At 39.3% G+C, this 22,974-nt stretch overlaps 1 protein-coding gene across 3 annotated transcripts in view; it reads right to left on the bottom strand.

Moving 5' to 3' along the window:
• Positions 1–810: 810 nt before the first annotated feature.
• TAF1 (TATA-box binding protein associated factor 1) overlaps positions 811–22,974 on the bottom strand; it is a 70,118-nt gene continuing 47,954 nt past the window's right edge. For 2 of the 3 annotated variants that reach the window (XM_068963365.1, XM_068963363.1), the window contains exons 33-38: positions 12,373–12,440; positions 11,709–11,825; positions 7,853–7,978; positions 6,560–6,716; positions 5,828–6,005; positions 811–2,602 (exon numbers count right to left, since the gene is read on the bottom strand). In XM_068963365.1, the coding sequence (XP_068819466.1) occupies positions 2,383–2,602; positions 5,828–6,005; positions 6,560–6,716; positions 7,853–7,978; positions 11,709–11,825; positions 12,373–12,440 (866 nt within the window). In that variant the 3' untranslated portion in view covers positions 811–2,382. Of the gene's footprint in view, positions 2,603–5,827; positions 6,006–6,559; positions 6,717–7,852; positions 7,979–11,553; positions 11,560–11,708; positions 11,826–12,372; positions 12,441–22,974 lie in introns of all 3 variants that reach the window. The other variant, XM_068963364.1, reaches the window with a different exon arrangement.

Genomic DNA, 22,974 nt, shown 5'->3' on the forward strand with positions numbered 1-22,974 from the left:
TCACTTGTAGATTCTACCTCCCCTCAATTCTCTCAAATCTTTGCCTATTCTTGCATAAGAACTGACTCATACTTTGCTTAAATGACTCACACCCATATCCAGTCCTGTTCTATAGTCCATGGCCCAAACTGCTGCTAAAATTATCCAAATCCTTCAATAGATTCTTACTGTCTTTAGGATTAAGTCCAGATTCTTTTGCATAGAGAGCTCTCTGTGACCTTCATGTGTGCTTAGTGGCTCAGTCGTGCCAGATTCTTTGCAACCCATGGACTGTAGCCTGCCAGGCTCCTCTGTCCACGGGATTCTCCAGGCAAGAATACTGGAGTGGATCGCCATGTCCTCCTCCTGGGGATCTTCCTGACCCAGGGATCAAACCTGTGGGTTTCTTGTGTCTCCTGCATTGACAGGCAGGTTCTTTATATCACTAGCACCACCTGGAAAGCCTGGTGGCTCAATAAATGCTGAATGAATGAATGAATCCCATGTACCCATCCAATCTCCTAAACCAAAATTCTGGAAGTCACCTTCCATTTTTCCTTCTCCACTCCCAAATGCCAATTGGTCATCAAGTCCTGTTGATCTGTCCCCTAAATATCTTCCAAATTTACCCTCTTCCTCCCTATCCGAATGCCACAGTCCTAGTTCAACTATATTTGCCACCTTCCAAACCATTCTCCACACTACCACTGGAATTATTTTCTTGTAATTTTTATTACAAAAATAATATGTTCTTATAAAAATTCAAATACAGAAATAAAAGTACAATGCCCCAGCCAGTATACAAATAAGCATATAGCCCCTTCCCCTCCAATTTCATTGCCCAGAGGTTATCACTGTCAACCATTTTGTGTAAATCCTTTCAGACTTTTTCCTTTGCATATGCAAGTATATATAAACACATATAAATATATACATGTGGTTTTATCATTTATAAAAATGGGATCACACTTGTTACACATGACTCTTCAATTTATTTCATTCAATATACTAAGAATTTCTAAAACACAAATCATATTTTATCACTCCACTAGCACATTTCATTCTCCACTAGCACATTCTCATTAATATAAAATTCACATTCATTAGCATCAAATTCAAAGCTCTTGATGATATGCTTCCTGTCCATCTTTCAGTCTCACCTAGAGCCATTCCAGTATGGAGGGACTGGAACATAAACCACCTTAAATCCTTTCTGGAACAAGGCAGGTACAAACAAACAAACAAACAAACAAGGAACACACTCTGCTATTTGCCATTTCTGGAGTTTGGCCTTTTCATTTCATGTGACACTCTGCCTGGACTTTTCCATCTGGCAAGCTCCTACTAATTCTTCAACAGTCAGCTTAAAAATTATCTCTAAGAAGACTTCCCTGACTTTTTCAGACATGACTGTTCCTCTATTTTCTCCTATGTTTTATATCTAGCTTAATTGCACTTATCTTACAGTACTGTAATGATTTATTAACATGTTTTGAATTTCACTCTCCCTCCCCCAATTTAATGGTGAGATCTTTCAATAAAAGGAATGTGTCTTATTTAATTTTGCATCCCAAGGAGCTGATAGAAAGCTTATCATGGAGCAGATGCTTAACAAATCTGTTGAGGATTTTATGATTCTAGGAACATTTACTGAGTACCTATTCTGCACAGAACCATATCCTAAGCATGAAAAGAAACAGAAGACACAGTCTTTGCCCTAAAGAACTTACCATTTCCCTACCATTTCCCCTGGAGGGGGAGGGACAGAACACATTTACATGGCGACATATCATTTCTGACATATATGCTGTTTCAAAGATTTATAATTTATTTGCCTCCAATCCACTTAGGAACAAGGCATTGTATAATCAAATAAATAATAAATAAAGGGCAGTTCAGTTTGTCCAATAGGTTTATGGTTTTAGTGTGGTACAGGGTCCACCAGAACGCAATTCTCTGTCCCAACAGGGGGCTGTCAATGGTTACAGCCTGCAAATTAGAAAACTGAGATGATATCATGCTTGGAAATTTTCTAATACATCAAGAGGACATAAAGTTATTAAATATTTCATAATTTCTCTTCCTCCCCAGGAACAAAATGATACCAAGAGCAATTAATAGAGTTAAGGAGAGCATTGCAGAAGGAGGAGAGTGCTCTCTTTTTGTTAGTGGTGGGGGAAGGGGGTTGCCTGGTTTTAAATCAAAGGGTGGCACTGCCCCAGGAAAATCAAAAGAGTTAATTTATTATCATTTACTTATTATTTTTTAAAAAGCTACAGTATTAATTAATTTGGTAGTTTCAGGATCAGACACTGTAACAAATAAATATAAACAAATGGGGGAAAGGTGAGCCACCTAGGCTGGAGAACAGGGAAGGCGGACCAAGGAGGCCGAAAGGAAGCCTCATTCATCAGAGTCCAAGTCACTGTCCCCAGCAATGGAGTGGAAATCCTCACTGTCCTCCTCGTCCTCTGACAGCTGGACCTGGCTTAGTACGCTCGGCCCAGAGCGTTGCTCTTCCTCCTCATCTTCTTCCTCCTCTGATACCTCATACCCACCGATGCTGCTGAAGCTTGTGTCTTGGGTGTTCGACTTGGGATCAGGCTCCTCATAGCTCCCATAACTGAGAAAAGAAACATGTCATCTCTCAAGCTCGGACACCATCCTCTAGCTGACCAGTCCCGTTCTCAGTGCCACCAAGGGATCAGCCCATCTCACCTCCCCTGGCCACTAAAATGATGGCTCTGGACTGTTCTATGGGTACCTGAGAAAAAAATGATCCTATTCTAAAACATCAACTTGCCAACTTCATATACGCAAGAATCTGAATGAAACTCCCCTACACCTGAACAACACACTGCTAGCTTACATGACCATAAATGCTCTGATAAGCCTCGTAGGTTTGTTGACCACTTATAGCCTCACTCACCTACATATCCAATTAGTCAACAGTCCTAAAGATTCTACCTCTTCAATATATCTCACCTTTATCCCCATCTTTCCAGCCCTATTCTGCCTGCTTTGGCTTCATTCTTTGAGATCTCTGGCCTGCACCACTGTAATCAGTCTTCTTCCAGTCTTGCTCTCCCCAATTAATTTCTTCACATTTCTGCCAGAGTGCTCTTTATTTTTGTTTGTTTGTTTATTCTTAATTTTACTTAAAAAAAATCACACAAGTAATGAACGTTTACTGGTTTTAAAAAAATTAGAATATACACCAGAAAAAAAAGAAAAAAATCACCAATAACTCTACTACCCAGAGATAATCTTTCAGTATATGACCTTCCAAATTTTTTCTATGCAGTTTACTTTGATGCTTAAACATTTTTTTTTAATTTACAAAATTGGAATGCTCTATATACTCTTCAGGAATCTGCTTTTTCACTAACGTTTATAATGAACATCTTTCCATGTCAATAAACATACATCGATAGCATCATTTTAACAGCTGTGTGGTATTCCACTGTGTGGCTGTAACATGATTTATTTCAGTCTCTCACTAGAACATTTAACCTGTCTTCAATTATTCCACTATTAGAAACAATGCTGTGATAAACATCCTTGTACAAACATCTTGATGAAGGTTATTTTATTATTCCCATGGAATAACTCCCTAGATATGGAATTGGGAGGCCAAAAAGGATACGCATTTTTTAAGTTTCTGATTTGTAAAATAAATTGCTATACCTCTCTCACCTACCCCACTTTTTCAATTTCTATTACCAACCAGTGGTTTCTGAATGTCCTTTTACTCACATTTTTTCCAACACTGGGCATTATTATTCATTTTAATCTTTGCCCATCTGATAGGTAAAAAATTGCATTTGGTTGTTTTATTGCATTTCTTTGATTCTTAGGGAAGCTAAGTTTTCATAATTTATTGGCCATTTGCATTTCTTCTGTGAATTAATTCATGCCTTCTGCCCATCTTTCTTCTGGGGTACAGAGCAATCTTTTTAAAATACAGATTTGATCATACTACTCTCATTCAATGTCTGCTCAAAATTATCAGGCCCTTCATGATTTGGTCCTTATCTACCTCTTTAAACTGTCTCTATTACATGGATCATGATGAAAAGCACCAACCACACTGAGCTACTTGTATTCTTGAGAAGTGTTTCATGTCTCTGTGTGTTCATACATGCTCTTCTTGGTCTCTGGAATGCCCTTCCCTTTCTTCTTCATTTAGCTAATTCCTACTCTGATTCAGCTTAGTTTCTCTAACCAGCTCCCCTACTCCACTCCTACCCGAGCCCCAGAAAAATCCTGTGGTTTTCTATTACAGCACTTTTCATGTTACACTGTGATCATCATCTGTTTGCCTGTTTTAGACTTCCCACTAAACTGAACTCCTTGAAGGAAGGGATAACATCCTAGTTGCTTTTGTACTTGTGACAAATATTTGCTCGATGAATTAAGACTCTTAACTGCTTGCCGGATGTGTGCTTAGTCGCTCAGTCATGTCTGACTCTGTGACTCCATGAACTGTAGCCCGCCAGGCTCCTCTGTCCATGGGGATTCTCCAGGCAAGAATACTGAAGTGGGTTGCCATGCCCTCCTCCAGGGGCTCTTCCCAACCCAGGGATTGAATCCCGGGTCTCCCTCATTGCTGGTGGATTCTTTACCGTCTGTGCCACCAGGGAAGCTTGCTGGATACCTTTGGCTTAGATGTATCATATGTATCTTAACATATCCAAAGACAAATTCATTTTTTGCCTCCTTTCCCACTCCATCCAATACCTGTATTCCCTCTTTCTTATGTCAATGACATTCACATTCATTATGTATCTAATCTCCTTACCTCTTAAATCCAAATGATCTATCTTCTAAACAGCTCTTAAATATGTCCCTTCCCTTTCCTCCACTCCTAACAGATCCTAGTTGAATTTCTTATTATTGCCCTGAAAGTGAAAGTGAAGGCTGCTCAGTCATGTCTGACTCTTTGTGACCCCATGGAGTCCATGGCATTCTTTAGGCCAGAATACTGGAGTGGTTAGCCTTTCCCTTCTCCAGGGGATCATTCCAACCCAGGGATCGAACCCAGGTCTCCCACATTGCAGGAGGATTCTTTACCAACTGAGCCACAAGGGAAGCCCAAGAATACTGGAATGGGTAGCCTATCCCTTCTCCAGCAGATCTTCCCAACCCAGGAATTGAACCAGGGTCTCCTGCATTGCAGGTGAATTCTTTACCAACTGAGCTATCAGGGAAGCCCAATCATTGGCCTAGAGTTATTTAGCACATAAACTTGATGTTACTTTCTTTTCCTTAAAGTGATGATTCTCATTAACCACAATCCACATGTCTTAGCACGCCAGTTAAGGTTCTCTAACAACATAATCCCTTGCTGCTTCTAGAGTCACAACTCCCAACAACTTCCCTTTGGTCTGAAATTTCTTTGCTATATTTCTGTGCCTTTGAACATACTGTTTCACCTCTAAGGATCTCCTCACCTGTTGCCACTTATATACTTAGTAGACTTCTATTTATCCTGTAAGGCCCAGTTCAAATGTCCCCTCATTTGTGACACTCCCTGATTACTCCAAGCAGAGTGAGACACTTCCTCCTCCTCAGTGTGACTTGGCACTTTGTACTAAACTTATGCTATACAGCTCTTCTCACACTGTATTGCAATGATTTTGTATCAGTCTCTACCACTAGACTGTGAGCTCCTCAAGGGCAGGATATGTCTTGCTCCTTTGTGTATCCCCAAGGGCCTAGCATAGTGCCTGGCCCTAGTAGGTGCTCAAGCAATGTTTGATGGATGAAAGTAATATGATGCTGGACCCTCTGACATCACAGCTGAGCATTGATGCCACAGCCCCCGTAGCATGTTGCTATCGATTACCTGATATAGCTATCCTCCAAACCATGAGAAGCCTCCCCACTGTCTCCCTCATAGGACATCATGCTTTCTTCATTTTCCATGCCCATCCTTGTGTTTTCTTGAAGCATGCGGGGCTGTTTGGGTCTTATCCCACCAGATCCTACATCCGAGTCACTTCCACTTTCACTCAGCTGGATAGCTATGAAAAGAGAGAAATCCTGAGATAAGCTTGACAGAATTAACATCTTTGGCTTAGTCTTCCAGAACTAGTTAATCCCATGCATCTACACAGGTATCTTGCCCGGACTCTTCACCTCAGAGGACTGCCTAGGGTCAACACTGACAAGATTTATAGTTTGGAAAATGAGTTAAAAAACCATTTCAGTCCAATCTGTTTTTTTCCCCTATCATCTCCTTCTATATTCTTCCCCTACTATGGCAATTAATTCACAAAACATCTCTTTTTCTTAATTTTCTTTCCCTATTGCCACATATAACACATCTTTATCATTTTTATCAAGTATTCAAATCAAACTTGCTGCTTTGGCATTGCTTTTCTGACTATCATCTTTTTCCACCTATGCTGTATTTTTTCACCTCTTCTAAGACCAATGAATTTAATCATCCTATGAGTGAATGCTCAGCACCCTGAGGTCTATTAATGGGACTTCAATAAAAGAACAGCTTTTGGTAACAGCATATGTGGCCCAGAGCTTCCTCTGAGCCCTGAGTGTGCTATGGTGAGCTATGTACCAGAGAAAGGATTATCTCCTTCTTCATCACTCCCAGCATCTTCCTCATCATCTTCTCCTTCAGACATAAGCAAATCCTCATACAGGACACTGGCTTGAGGCTGTTGCACAGTTCCTTCCTCTTCATCTGCAAGATCACCATCTGCATCTTCACCTTCCTAAATGAGACCAGTTGAGACCATTAACTGACCAAGTAAGAGACCAGAAGCCACCACCAGCCGCCCCCTTGCTGCCTTATAAGATATAATTTTGGTGGATAGATTTGGTCAGCTGGTTCCAAGGATTAAAGTCATACTGGGCCTCACTATAGAGACCCTATGGTATCGCCTGGGGACTTGGCCTGTCCTGTACTTCTGGGGCACCTACCATATAAAGGTATAATGAAACCATAAGCTTTCTGTAAGCATACTCACTGGGGCTGGTGTCTTAGGTTTCCCATCCTCCTCCTCATCATCATACCCTTCAATATCTACATCAGAGTCTTCCTCGCCCAGCCTACCTCGGCCCTGGTGCATCTGAGTAAGGAACACAAATAGCACATCATTGAGGGACATGCCGGTAGGAGGAGTTAACCAGGGGCTCTCACCCAGGACAGATGCTCCTCCCTGATATCCCGGCCAACCCCACAGCTAGTGGGGGCTGTTACACAGCTCAAAGCATGTGCATTTTCCCCCATTCATTCTTTGGAAATCACAGGTAGGGTAAAAATTAAACCCAAAGAATAGGAAGGTCCTTGGTCTGTTATTAGTATAGCATCACAAGGAGACTTCCTTTCTAAACAAGCTTTCCCTAGCTTGTGTTGGACTCTTTGGGACAGAAAAACCCTCCTGGATTTTGCACTCGCCAGTGGAACCTTGACCGAGATCAGCTGATAAGATTTCTGGCTTCAGATCAGGAGTATCTGCTGATACCTCTAGAAAAGGCCAATTTAAAAAACTTAATTTTAAAAACAACTTTGATAACAGATGTACAGTAAAGTAGCAGGGCAATTATTTTGAACTATGTCTCTGAATGCAGCTGGTCTTTCCAGTCAGGCTACTCTGATGCCTCACACACTTTTCACACTTGTGTCTTAAGTTCTGCTGTGCCTGACTCTGCCCAGGATGACAGAAGACAAGCCAGTCACGTGACCTGCCACCATCCCACCTTGGAATCACATTTCCAGGCTTTCACTCCCAGGGCCAAGGGGTCTGATCATCATCCTTGACACATGTCATATATCACCACCATCACTCACCCATCCCCTACCCCTAAGCATACTACCAATCTCACTAAGAGAAAAAGACTATCCTACCTGTGTCACCTGCTTTTCTGGAGTGGCAGTGGGAATATCCAGGACAGACATATTGCTCTCATCTTGAAATACAGAGGCATCTCGAGACATACTGAGGGATGTGTTGGTATCATACAAATCAGGAGGCTGTGGCACAAATCATACAACTTAGCTTCTATTTAGTAAAGGGAGTAAAAAATTCAGAGAACTCCCCTTTAGTGCATTCACTGAAGAAAATGTCATGCAGAACAATCCATTTAAGGAAAAAAAAAACATAGTTTTGACACAGCATTATGGGCAAGTTTTGGGGTATCTCACAAATCTTGTTCATTCTATTAAAGAGGCATCCGATGTATATGATCAGAAGCCTGAAGTAGAAAAGCATCCAAGCTATGGGACAATTCTATGTCCTAATAGCCTCTCTGGTCAATAACCTAATTTCTTCTAAGTGTGGTCTTATTGCTTTTAGGCCCAGGGCTCCACACCACTGCTATTCTGACTGTTTTGGTGTAGAGACATCTAAAATGGGATAAAGAAATGTCAATTCCAACCAGAACATGGAAAGGGGTAATAGCTTCTGAGCTCACTAGAGGATAATACGAAGCAAAATAGCATGGTGAAAAACACGGACTTTGGAGTAAACTGCCCTAGGTTTGAGTCCTGGCTCCACCATTTGCTAGCTGAGTAACTTAAACAAATAACTTAATGTCTCTAAACCTTAGTTTCAATTTTAAAACATGGATGGTAATGTCCACCTCACATGGTTGTTGGGAAAATTAAGAGATGTGTATATATGCTCCTTACCCCATGCCTGGCAGTCAAAAAATTATAGCTCCCTTCCCTCTTCCCTCTCCTAAAGTGAAGAGGGATTTAGCAAATGGACTATTTAGTGAAAGGAGGGTGTGTGAAGTAGCTTCAGTCATGTCTGAGTCTTTGAGATCCTACTCTGTCCATAGGGATTCTCCAGGCAAGAATACTGGAGTTGGTTGCCATGCCCTCCTCCAGGGGATCTTCCTGATACAGGGATTGAACCCGAGTCTCTTATGTCTCCTACATTGACAGGTGGGTTCTTTACCACTAGCACCATCTAGGAAAGGAGGGCAGGAGGGACTAAAAATTAACAGGCTAGCAAAGCCTGCTCATTTAGGAAAGGGCTCTCTGAAAAGTTGGCTGAGGGTAGAAATATCACACAGTTATTAAAAATGTCTTCAGAGACCATTTAATGAAATAAAATGCTCATAATATAATGTGAAGTGAAAACAAGACACAAAATAATAATGACCAATTTCACATTATAAATGCACACACACACACATTACAGATTTGAAGAAACACACCAAAATGTTCACAGTGGTTTGGTTCTTTCTCGGTGGTGGACTTGATTTTTAAGTAATTTATTTATTCTGTATGTTTCCCAATTTGTCACAATGAACATGTTACTTTTATCAACAAAGAACCCACATATGTGTTACTTTGCTGTTGGTTTTGTTTTTAAAGCAAACAAACAAGGCTGAACAGGAACAGGGTTCTGGAGAAAGGAAAAACTGAATTCAAAAGGATTACAAGTGCAGATAAAGTAGTTGTGGAACAAAAGAAGAGAAAATTAGGGAATGAAACACTATGTGGAAAAATATACAGCAAGCAATTTTAGATAACATGTCAAGCTGAATGTATAGTGCAATATAAGCTGGGTAGAAAGAGTTGAGTGAAAATACATTGATTACCACCCATTTAGAGGTGGCAGTAAAGTATGATTACTATCATATTTCTACACAACAAAATTGTATTAAAAAGGCAAAGGCAAAGCACTCGCTCAGTCATGTCTGACTCTTTGCGACCCCATGGACTGTAGCCTATCAGGCTCCTCCGTCCGTGGGATTCTCCAGGCAAGAGTACTGGAGTGGGTTGCCATTTCCTTCTCCAGGAAATTTTCCCAACCCAGGGATCGAACCCGGGTCTCCCACATTGCAGGCAGACGCTTTACTGTCTGAGCCACCAGGGAAACTTACACACATTTTAATATTTAATAGCATTTGGGTTTGAGAGTAATATTAAGTAAGGACAATCACTCACATGCATCTTCCTCAGGTTCAGAGGTAATGAACTGGGCTTACTAAATGTGTATATATGAGTGAAGGCAATGATAAGAGAGTGAACTGGAATAATGAAGAGGCAATACCTATACCCTACTCTTACCAGGAGATCCTTTAACTGCACCAAACAGCTACTGCTCAGGAGGGAGCACAGTTGCCAGGTTTTCCTCAGCTATTTTTGAGACAGTATGGGAGGGGAAGGACTCACCACAGGGCTAGACTGATGCTGTCATAGACCAGAGCAAACCATGTGCCGCTCTCCTGAGGAATGATGGCTAAAACCCAGGCTTTAACTTACCAGAAAGGGTCTGTGGAAGCTGCTGGGCCTATTAGCAAATAGGACCTTCCTGGGGAACATCACTCACCCAAGCCCCCTTGACCCAATCTGCCCACATACTCCTAGAGCTTTTTCTTGTTCTGGGCCTGGAGGAAGTATCTTAGGGCTCTTTGTATTTGGCCCCTCAGTGACCTAGGTTTTAGGGTGAAAGAGAGAGTAAAAGATAGATAGGGAGACTGTATGAATGAGATATAGACAGCAATTATCCAACAAAGATCACACAGGCTGCATTTATTAGTTCAGAGTGAAACCTGAACAGAATGAAAAAGTTTTCCAGTGGGAATTGGGAGAAACTTGCATTAGAATATTTGTAAATTTGAAAGAACCTCTGAGAACCCTGTAGATGACTTTCATACACATAAGGAAATAAACATTTACTGAATGTCTACTGTGTGCTAGGCAAATGGCCTCATTTAATGTTTACAACAATCTTGAAAAGTACATTTTAGAGAAATGGAAACTGGATTAGAGGGGTCAATTTCCCAAAGTTCACAAAGCTAGATAGCAGCAGAGCTAAGACTCAAAGCCAGGACTGTTTTATACCAAACTTCATGTATTTTCCACTTTACCACAGTGCCTCCAACACAGTTATAGTCTGGTTAAGTCCTAGTCTTCAAATATGCTGGCCCTCTAAGAGTACAGTATAGATGAAATACTCTTAGTATATTCAAGGGTCAGATCAGAAAGACTAAAAATTTCTTATTAATCTTGCTCTCTAGTCTTTGACATGGAAATTTAAGAACATTATAAACATTACCTTCTTCATTTACAGGGAGAGAAAGTCAATCCAGGAAAATGGGTGATGTCTGAGCTACACTAAGACAATTCAGAGGGAATAATGTGGCCCATGTCTATACTCTTGGGATGTCACAGAACCCTAATGGGTGCTTCCCAGGTGGTGCTAGTGGTAAAGAACCTGCCTGCCAACACAGCAGATGTAGAGATGTGAGTTCGATACCTGGGTCAGGAAGATCCCCTGGAGGAGGAAATGGCCACCCACTCCAGTATTCCTGCCTGGAGAATCCCACAGATAGTAGAGCCTGGCGGGTTACAGTCCAAAGGGTCGCAAAGAGTTGGACACGACTAAAGCGACTTAGCACAGCATACACAGAACCCCAATGCTGGGGGCAAAGGAACTCCAGGGATTCAAGAGGATGCCTTTGGCCATGGTAGTCAGGAGTCTGGTACTCCTAAATACTGCCTAAATGACTAAGACCCCACCCCATTCATACATCCCACACCTGTCTCTTTTGGATCCAACAAGGCTACCAAGACCCATGGCCCTCACTCACCTTAGCCTTTGAGAAGACAAGAAAGCACACGAAAGGCATATGAAGAGGAAGGACAGAGAAGAAGGGTATCTCAGTAAATACATCTGTTAACATGCTCCCAATTTCCAAAATCAATAAGAAAACTGTAAGAGGAAGTTTCTAGTCCTCAGACTTACCTGAGGTGTGTAAGGCCCTGGGGTCATTGGGTCCAAGCTTTCTAATTCTGCTTCCTCCAAAGCTGCTTCTTTAGCTGTACAAATATCCTTCTCAAGCTGAGTCAAATGCTCATCATACTGAGAAAGAAAAGTAGAGAATTCATTCAACATGTGTTTTAGACATTGAGCAGCAAACAAAAATCCCTGTCTTCGTGGGAGGGAGGTTCAAGAGGGAGGGGACCATGTACATCTATGGCTAATTCATGTTGATGTATGGCAGAAATCAAACCAATGTTATAAAGTAATCATCAGTCAATTAAAGATAAATATAATTTAAAAAGTTAAAGATGAGCACAGAAAAATAAGTTTATAAAAACCACTTTCTGATGAACTTACTAAAGTGATGTCAGCCTGTGAAAAAAATCCCTGTCTTCATGAAGCTTCTATTCTTGTGGCAGGATACAATGATACATATGGTAATAAAGTAAATAATTATACACTTATTAAAAACATTTAGTGCTGGGTAAGAAAATAAAGCAGGGAAGGAATACAGACTGTGGGTTGAGGGTTGAGGTGGGATATTACATTTTAAAAAAGGATAGGCAGAGAAGGCCTCCCTCAGCCCTAGGGAACAAAAGGGTTCCAAAAAGTTAGATCCTACAGGGACCTCCTCTTTTTCACTTACCTCAGTCAGTGTCTGGTAACAGATGTTCACAATCTCCTGAGCAGTCTTAGTATACTGACTTTCAGGCCCTATAAATGAAAAAAGAGAATGCCATTACTTTAGCTCCAGAAATGCACTTTCTGTCACCAGCAGTGGTGTCCTCTTGTCCTGCTGCTGCTGCTGCTAAGTCGCTTCATTCGTGTCTGACTCTGTGCGACCCCATAGATGGCAGCCCATCAGGCTCCACTGTCCCTGGGATTCTCCAGGCAAGAACACTGGAGTGGGTTGCCATTTCCTTCTCCAGTGCATGAAAGTGAAAAGTGAAAGTGAAGTTGCTCAGTCGTGTCCGATTCTTAGCCTAGGTTCAAAAAATCATGCTTCAGCTTTAACTTGGACTCTTGCTCTAATTTTGGAGGTGGAAAATTTCAAACACACACAAAACCAGAGACACTAACATAATGAACTCCCATGTACCTCTTACCCATCTTCAACGATTATCTATAAATGGTCAATCCTGTTTCATTTTACACACCAACTTTCACACTCTTCCCAAATTATTCTGAAGCAAATTCTAGCATTTCATCCATAAATTGTTCACTATGTGTCTTAAAGGACTCTTTAAAAGAAATGAACATGGACAATTCTATAATGGTAGATACATGTCATTATACATCTGTCAAACCCATAAAATGTACAATATCCAGAGTGAACTCTAATGCAAACTATGGACTTTGGGTGCTAATGATGTAGATTCATCAGTTGCAACAAATGTATCCCTCTAGTGGGGGATGTGGATAACAGGGGAGGCTGTGCATGTGTAGGGGCACAGGGTACATGGGAATACTCTGTACCTTCTGTTCAATTTTGCTCTAACTGCTCTAAAAAATAAAATACAGTAACAACTATTAAAAAAACAATGACTGAGGATTTCCCTGGTGGTCTAGCGCCTAAGACTCCATGCTCCCAAAGCATGGGGCCTGGGTTTGATCTCTGGCTGGGGAACTGGACCCCACGTGCTGCAACAAAGAGCCTGCATGCCACAACTAAGAGCCAGTGTAGCCAAATAAATAAATAAATGTTTTTTTAAATTAAAAAATATATATATTATACCTAAGGTAGCTAACAATAATTCTTTAACATTATTAAATGGCCAGTCAACATTCACATTTCCCCAATTGTTTTATAAATGCTCTTTTACATTTTTGGGGGGAATTATAATCCAAATAAGGTCCACACACTGCATTGGACAGATGTGTCTCTTTAAGATAGTTAACCTACTGGGTGATTCTTAACCTAACTACACAGTTCCCCATACAGATTTTGTTATAAGTTGTAAATTGGTGGCTTGCAGGTCTATCAGTTTTATTTGGCTCACAAAAAATCAGTTCAGGTGGTGATCAGTTTGTGATGTGAAGAAATATCAAATTATTGTATTATATACCTGGAACTAATATATTGTTTAGGTCAATTATACTTCAATTTAAAAATCACTTCAGTCTGTGAAAACGGATTGAGCTGCGTACTCATACACTTCTGTATGTAAATTACACCTCAATTAAAAGCTTAAAAAGAGCTTAATTAGTTGGCTACATTTAACAATCAAGAGATTTCATATAAAAACCCAAATGTCTGGCTTCTCTCAAAAAATTAAAAGGTGGCAACACACAGTCAGCATTCTCACGCAGCACCAGTGGGCTGATCTGAGGAGCAGCTGCCTCTCTTAGATAAGGCATGTGTTTCACACAGTCCCTACCAGCTCTGCTTGTTTATGCCTGGAGCCTGAAAGCATCTGAGTTGTTATTCCCTGTCTTAAGTGCTTTATAATATTCTTTAATATACTATTTACTCACCTCCTCATTTGTAAAACAAATTTTTGAGTACCTCTAGGTGCCAGGCATAATACACAGACATGACTAAGATACAGACTATATCCTCAAGAAGCTTATGGTCTAGCACAGTGTGCGTGTTAGTCACTCAGTCGTGTCCAACTCTTTGCAACCCCATGGACTGTTGCCCTGCCACACTCCTCTATCCATGGAATTCTCCAGATCTTCCCAAGCCAGGGATCAAACCCAGGTCTCCTGAAATGAAGACAGATTCTTTACTGTCTGAGCTACCAGGGAGCCCAGTGAGACAGACTATAAACAAATGAGGTGATACAATGCAGTGAAAAAATACATAAGAGGGTTTAGTAGAGGCATAGAGGAGGAAGTGACCAATGCTGGGATGGAAGAGGCAAAGAATTAGGAAAGGCTTCATAGAGGAGGTGATCCTTGACTTAAACCTACTATTTATCAGGATGTAAAGTATAAAAAATATACCCCATGTGACATCTTCGTGCCATAACTACATAACTACTCTGAGTATTGTTATTAAGCTATTCTTCCCTGGTGGCTCAGCTGGTAAAGAATATTTCTGCAATGAGGAAGACCCAGGTTCGATCCCTGGATTGGGAAGATCCCCTGGAGAATGAAATGGCAACCCACTCCAGTATTCTTGCCTGGAGAATCCCATGGACGGAAGTGCATGGTGGGCTACAGTCCACAGAATTGCAAAGAGCTGGACATGAGCGAGCGACTAACACTTTATATTTTTTATACAAACAAATAAGTTCACTTAAGATTAAATTTCTCACAAGCATAGGTCCATCTATTCTTCATAAAAGATGTAAAATAAAGTTGTATCCTCACACAAGCTGCCTGTGCCAAACCAGAAGGAAAACTTAAGTCAACTAAAAGATATTCAGGACATAAAGACAGCCAGAGCTGGCTCACAGTCAGGAATAGTTTTGAGAGATAGGAGTCCACAGCTCAAGTTTCTGAGTTCTAATCTCCTAAAGCCACCAGTAGGTTGGTCCTCAAAGTACTGATGGAGACAGACTGCAAAAGTTATCATACAAGCTTTCATGCTGATTAGAAATGCATGATGCTAGATAAAATAGGCTGCATACTAGTCACAGGCTTCCTTTACTGAGCAAGTAAATCAGCAGCTTATGGCGGTATCCTGGCTCATACACCTACAAGAACCTGACTCATCGCTAAAATTCCAGCCTACAGATTAATTCAGCTCTTCAGTTCTGAAACTGAAACATAAACCAACCCTTTCAATATCTCAATCTTCTCATTTATAATGCAGGGAAAAATTAATTTTATACATTTGCAAAGTCTTCTCCCTTAAACCACTTTAAAAATGTGACCTCTTCACTCCCCATTTTCTTTGCAACACATAACTCTAAAGAAATATCCACTAATAATACTCCAGAATATAAAAAATATACTTATTCATATAGCTAATACACTTCTCTCTGTGTTTTAATTACTAGCTGTGTCTGTTCTCAGTTTTTGACAATCCACACTCTCAGGAGTTACAAGCGTTTCAGCTACTTAACTCTACATATATGAAAAGTAACACTGAAGTATTTTTTAATTTTTTTTTGGTATCCTTTTATTGTAACCTTTTATTTTGCATTGGTGTATAGCCAATTAGCAATATTGTGATAGTTTCAGGTGAACACTGAAGGGACCCAGTCATACATATACATGTATCCATTCTCCCCCAAACTTCCCTCCCATCCAGGCTGCCAGGTAACATTGAGCAGAGCTCCACAGCACTGAAGTATTTTTGATGAAAGATAGAGGCAGAGTTGGCAAACCACTGTTACCACCATCGAAAAAGGATAAAAATACCCAGATATCTATACTTATACCAGAAATTCTTGAATGGGGTGGTAATGAGAGATCCATGAACCCCCTGAAACTGCAAACAGAATTTTGTATGTAATATGTATTTTTTTGAGTAGAAGATCCACGTTTTTCCATCAGATTCTCAAAGGGGTCTATAACCACCTCCATAAAGCTAAAAATTGTGCTCTATATTCTGCAGTAATCAGGTGCTTACTAAAAGTAGGATGATCAGCTTTAGGTTTCACAGCTAAGGAAGAAAAGAGTCATCCAGTGAAAAGACATACACAGACAACAAGGCCTCTGTGGGAATAATAAAGGTGCTGGGGCTATTGTGGGGGAGAAGAGAGTAAATAGAAACTGAGTTTCAATTTCCCAGTCCCTAAAGAATTACTATACAGAAAATCAGAATTTAGCAAGAATAACTTCCAGAATGAAACAAAAATGAATATGAAAGATAAGGCTGTCTATGAATTACCACTGTGTCTTATAAGAGAACAAGTGACCCATTTGCAAAAAAGAAATGTTTTTGTTTGTAAAAAAGAAAAGTTTTGTTTTTCTTCTCTCTCCTTATTTAGTAAATCATGGCAAAGCAGCTGCAAATGTAAAAAAATATATTTATATTTATACTTTGCCTCATTCATAAGGACTGGCAGTGGCCTACAGAATCATATGTAATTCAAATTCAATGTCCCTAAATAGTGATAATTCCAGTGACAGCTTTGGAAAGTGGATACTTTACTAAAATCAAAGAAAATTCCTTTTGTCATTTCTAAGTTAATTTCGCTCTTTAGTAATGTCAGGAGAAGAAAGCTACAAGCTTTGTAGTTCTAGTAGTGAGATAGCAAACAAATTACTGCTATCTAAAAGGTTTCAGAGAAAAAATACCATTAAAGTTAAAAAATAAAATCTCAGTAGCAGTAGAAAGCTTTAAAATCAGTGCCAGATTTAATATATATATAAACACTCACATATTTTTTATTGAGGCATAGTTAAGTTACAACATAGTAATTCAAAATTTTTATACATTATATTCCCTTTAGTTATAAAATACTGGCTAATATTCCCTGTGCTATACAATATATCCTTGTACCTTTTTTATACATAGTAGAAGCCACAGTATTTTTTTAATTGAAGTATAGTTGTTTTACAACATTGTGATAGTTTTAGGTATACAGCAAGTGATTCATTTATTTATATACATTCTTTTTCAGGTTCTTTTTCATTATTGGTTTTTATAGGATATTGAATATATTAATAGTTCCCGATATTTAGCTATTTTACATATAGCAATGTGTATCTATTAATTTCAAACACCTAATTTATCCCTTCTTCCACCTTTCCCCCTTGGTAATTGTAAGTTTGTTTTCTTTTTTTAATGTTTTATTTATTTATTGACTGTGCTGAGTCTTTGCTGCTGCAAGAGGCTTTCTCTATTCATGGTGCATGGGCTTCTCGTTGTGGTAGGTTCTTTATTGCAGAGCACAGGGTCCAGAGCATGCAGCCTTGGTAGTCGTGGCACACAGGCTTAGTTGCCCCATGGCATGTAGGATCTTCCTGGACCAGGGATTGAACTCGTGTGCCCTGCACTGGCAGGCTGATTCTTAACCACTGGGCTACCAGGGAAGCCCTGTAAGTTTGTTTTCTATGTCTGTGAGTCTATTTCTATTTTGTAAATAAGTTATTTTGTATCACTTTAGATTTCACATATAAGTAGTATCATATGATTCTTTTTTATGGTTGAGTGATATTCCATTGTGCGTGTGTGTGTAAATTCTTTTTTTATTCATTCATCTGTTGATGGACATTTAAGTTGATTCCATATCTTGGCTGTTGTAAACAGTGCTACTATAAACACTGGGGTGCATATATCTTTTTGAATTAGAGTTTTCATCTTTTCCAGACAAATGCCTAGGAGTACAACTGCTGGATCATATGTAACTCTATTCTTATTTATTCTTTTTTTAAAAAAATTTTTATTGGAGTATAGCTGCTTTACAATGTTGTGTTAGTTTCTGCTGTACAACAAAATGAATCAGCTATATGTACACATATATGTCCTCTTTTTTGGATTTCCTTCCCATTTAAGGTCACCACTGAACATTGAGTAGAATTTCCTGTGCTATACAGGTTCTCATTAGTTATTTTATACATAGTATCAATACTGTATATATGTCAATCCCAATCTCCCAATTTATCCCACCTTGCCCTTCCCCCCATTCCCCTCTGGTATCCATATGTTTGTTCTCTAAGTCTGTGTTTCTATTTCTGCTTTGCAAACTAGTTTATTTTTAGTTTTTAAGGAATCTCCATACTGTTATCCATAATCAGCAGCCACAGCAGTTTTAAAAGCAAAGTAGAAATTCAATTTTTTTCTGAAGCATTCATAATGCTATACAGTTCATTCTTTTGCCTTTTTGAGTCATATAGAAACAGAATTTACTTAAACAATATCACATACTTAGATGAATGAAAAATTGTCCGCAACAATGTCAAGTGAAAATTATACAACCAAATATATGCTTTCATTTGTAAAAAAAAAAAAAAAAGAAAGAAAAATATATGGTATGTATAAAAAAGGCCCAGATGCTTCACACCAAACCCAACGGTACTCTGGAGAACAGGATGGGGAAAGGGGAAGGACAGGGAGATTTTTCCTTTTCACTTTATACAATTTTATATGGTTTGATTTTTTTTAACATTTTAGCATGGAAAATTTCAGTTTAAGTTATATACTTGAATTTTACAGACATAATTTGGCAAAGACTTTAAAACACTGATAATCCCAGAGCTGGAGAGGTTGTAGGGAAACAGACATTCTCCTTCACTGTCATTTTTATTATAAACAGGTGCAACCCTTTTAGAACACAATTTTAGAACATCTATCAAATTTTCCTACAAATGTACAAGGATATCAATTATGATACAAATATACATGCTATGGAATACATTAAAAAGAATGATAGAGATTTCTATGTACCAACAATAAGATAGGATCAGTAAAGATGTTAATTCTCTCTAAATTGATCTATAGGTTTAACTCAATTCCTATTAAAATTCCAGCAAGACTTTTTTTGTAGATATAGAAAAAATACTTCTAAAATTTATGTGGAAAGGGAGAAGAATAAGAACACAATTTATAAAAAGAATAAAGTGAGAGGAATCACTCTACCTGATGATAACATTTACAGTAGCTTAGCTACAGTAATCACGGCAGTGTGCAGAGGGATAGGTCAGTGGAACAAAATAAACCCAGAAACAGACCCATGCATTTAGCTGATTTTTCACAAAGGTGCTCAGAGCAATTTACTGAAGTAAGAATAGTCTTCTCAACAAACAGTAATGGAACAGTAGAACATCCATTGGCAAAAAGAAAACGAACCTCAATCTAAATCTCATATTGTATATAAATTCAAAATGGATCATGGATTTAAATGTACAACACTAAAACTATAAACTTTTAGAAAAGAAAATATAAGAGGGCTTCCCTGGTGGCTCAGAGGTAAAGAATCCACCTGCCAATGCAGGAGACACAGGTTTGATCCCCAATCTGGGAAGATCCCACATGCTGCAGAGCAGCTAAGCCCGTGTACTGCAAATACTGAGTCTGTGCTCTCAAGTCTGGGAACCCCAACTACAGAGCCCATGCGCTGCAACTACTGAAGCCCAAGAGCCCCAGAGCCTCTGCTCTGCAACAAGAGAAGCCACCGCAATGAGAAGCCTGCACACTGCAACTAGAGAGCTGCCCCCACTAGCCACAACTAGAGAAAAGCCTGCACAGCAACGAAGACCTCGCAGAGCCAGGAATAAATAAGTAAATAAATAATAAAATTTTTTTTAAAAAGAAGATATAAGAGAAAACCTTTGTGATCCTGGGTAAAGCAACAACTCCTTAGAGATGTACCAGGAGCACAATGCAAAAAGAAAGAACTGATAAATTGGATTTCATCAAAATTAAGCATTTCTGTTCTTCCAAAAATACTGTCCAAAGACTGAAAAGATACAGACTAGAAAAATTCTTTGTAAATCATATATCTAATAAAGGAAGTGTACCTAGAATACATAAAGAAACCTTAAAACTCATTAATCATAAGAAAACAATGCAATTAAAACTGGGGAAGGACTTCTCTCGTGGCTCAGTGGTAAAGAATCCGCCTGCCAATGCAGGAGACATGTGTTTGATCCCAAGTCCCAGAAGATCCCATATGCAGTGGAGCAACTAAGCCAATACACCATAACTACTGAGCCCACGTGCTGAAACTACAGAAGCCCACACACTCCAGAGCCTGTGCTCCACAACAAGAGAAGCCACCACAATGACAAGCTTGCACACCACAACTAGACAGTGGACCCCACTCGCCGTAACTGGAGAAAAGCCAGAGCAGCAACAAAGACCCAGCACAGGCAAAAAAAAAAAAAAAAAAAAAAAACACACCTGGGGCAAAGAAACAGATACTTCACCAAAGACAATACATGGGTGGTAAATATGCACATGAAAAGATATTTAATATCAATAGCCATTAGGGGAATGCAAAGTAAAAACACAATGAGAAAGATGAACAATTTATTTAAATAGTGGTAATACTAAATACTGCAGAGAAACTGTATGATTCGTTCATTGCTGGAAGAAATGCAAAATGGTACAGGCATTCTGGAAAAGAGTATAGCAGTTTCTCACAAAACTACACATATATCTACCATCTCATTCTTGGGCGTTTATCTCAGAGAAAGGAAAATTTACATTCATACAAAATCTTGTACACGAATGTTCATACCAGCTTTATTCACAATGGCAAAATACTGGAGAACTGATTATCTTTCAATGACTGAATGGCTGAACAAACTTCTGGTATGATGAACACTACTCAACAACTCAAAACATGAACTACTGACACATACAATAATTTGAATGGATCTCAAGAATTATGCTTAGTGAAAAAAAGGTCAGTCTCAAAAATATTGTACTATTCTTTATATAAGATGCTCAAGTATCAAAAGTATAGAGATGGAAAACAGCTAGGTGGTTGCCAGGGAACAAGGAGAAAGGTGCGTGCACATGGAGGGACAGGAATACAAAGAGGTATCATCAGGGAGTTCTTTTGTGATGACAGACCAGTTCTAAACCTTGATTGTGGTGGTTAGGTGATGGCATAAAACTGCATAAAAAATACACATGCACAGATGAATATAGATTTTTTTCAAGGTGCAAACTGAATAAGGTCTGTAATCTAGTTAATGATAATGCATCAATTTCCTGATTTTGATATTGAACCACAGTTATCTAAGATGTTGCCACTGGAGGAAGGTATATAAAGGGTATACAGGTCTCTATAGACTATTTTTGTAATTTCTTGAGTCTAAAATTATTTCAAAATAGAAGCTTAAAAAAAGAGGATCGGGATATATTCATGAACAAAGAGAGCAAATTACAGAATAATTATCTATAAAAATGTCCATTGTTGCCAAAAGAAAAAAAAGACAAAAGTTAAACTAATGTGTAATTATTTACCATGTTTTGAGTCAAGTACAGAAAACAGTATAAAAGGATATACACCAAACTGTTACCTCTAGGGAATAAAACCACAGAAATAGGAATGTACAGGTAGGAAGAAGCTTTTCTCTTCTTTTTCAGGAGAAGGAAAGATTTATTACTTCCAGCAAGTAAGAACACTGGGGATCTTTCCCAAAGCAGTGTCTCCAGAAGTTTTAATATTTAATTCTATTTCTGTATCATTTGACCTTTTTTATAAGAAGTATGAATTATTAAAGAGGTCTGTTGTTTAGTCGCTCAGTCATTCCAGCTCTTCATGACCCCATGGACCATCATGGGATTTTCCAGGCAAGAATACTGGAGTGGGTTGCCATTTCCCTCTCCAATTAAAGAGGTCTATTTGACAAAAATGCAAATGACAGGTTAGAAAGAGGTGTAAGTCTCGAAGTCTAGGCTGGGATATTGGCTAGGTGACTATTTATTGTAATAATTTAGGCAAAATATAATGAGGGTTTTAGTGATATGCTAGAAGTCAGGGATTTATTCAACAGGAAGAATCAAAAATAACTCTGAGGTTTCCAGCTGCTACTCAGTGATGCTCAGTTCAGTTCAGTTCAGTCGCTCAGTTGTGTCTGACTCTTTGCAACCCCATGGACTGCAGCACGCCATGCTTCCCTGTGATCACCAACTCCCGGAGTTCACCCAAACTCACGTCCATCAAGTTGGTGATGCCATCCAGCCATTTCATCCTCTGTCGTCCCCTTCTCCTCCTGCCCCCAATCCCTTCCAGCATCAGAGTCTTTTCCAATGAGTCAACTCTTCGCATGAGGTGGCCAAAGTATTGGAGTTTCAGCTTTAGCATCAGTCCCTCCAATGAACACCCAGGACTGATCTCCTTTAGGATGGACTGGCTAGATCTCCTTGCTGTCCAAGGGACTCTTAAGAGTCTTCTCCAACACCAGTTCAAAAGCATCAATTCTTCGGCGGTCAGCTTTCTTTATAGTTTAACTCTCGCATCCATACATGACCACTGGAAAAACCACAGCCTTGACTAGATGGACCTTTGTTGGCAAAGTAATCTCTCTGCTTTTTAATATGCTGTCTAGGTTGGTCATAACTTTACTTCCAAGGAGCAAGGGTCTTTTAATTTCATGGCTGCAGTCACCATCTGCAGTGATTCTGGAGTCCAGGAAAATAAAGTCAGCCAATGTTTCCACTGTTTCCCCATCCTATTTCCCATGAAGTGATGGGACCAGATGCCATGACCTTAGTTTTCTGAATGTTGAGCTTTAAGCCAACTTTTTCACTCTCCTCTTTCACTTTCATCAAGAGGCTTTTTAGTTCCTCTTCACTTTCTGCCGTAAGGGTGGTGTCATCTGCATATCTGAGGTTATTGATATTTCTCCCAGCATGATGCTAGTAACTCATTAAATCCAGACTGAAAACAGTAAA

The sequence above is a fragment of the Capricornis sumatraensis genome, chromosome X (assembly GCF_032405125.1).
Source record: "Capricornis sumatraensis isolate serow.1 chromosome X, serow.2, whole genome shotgun sequence".
Taxonomy (NCBI): domain Eukaryota; kingdom Metazoa; phylum Chordata; class Mammalia; order Artiodactyla; family Bovidae; genus Capricornis; species Capricornis sumatraensis.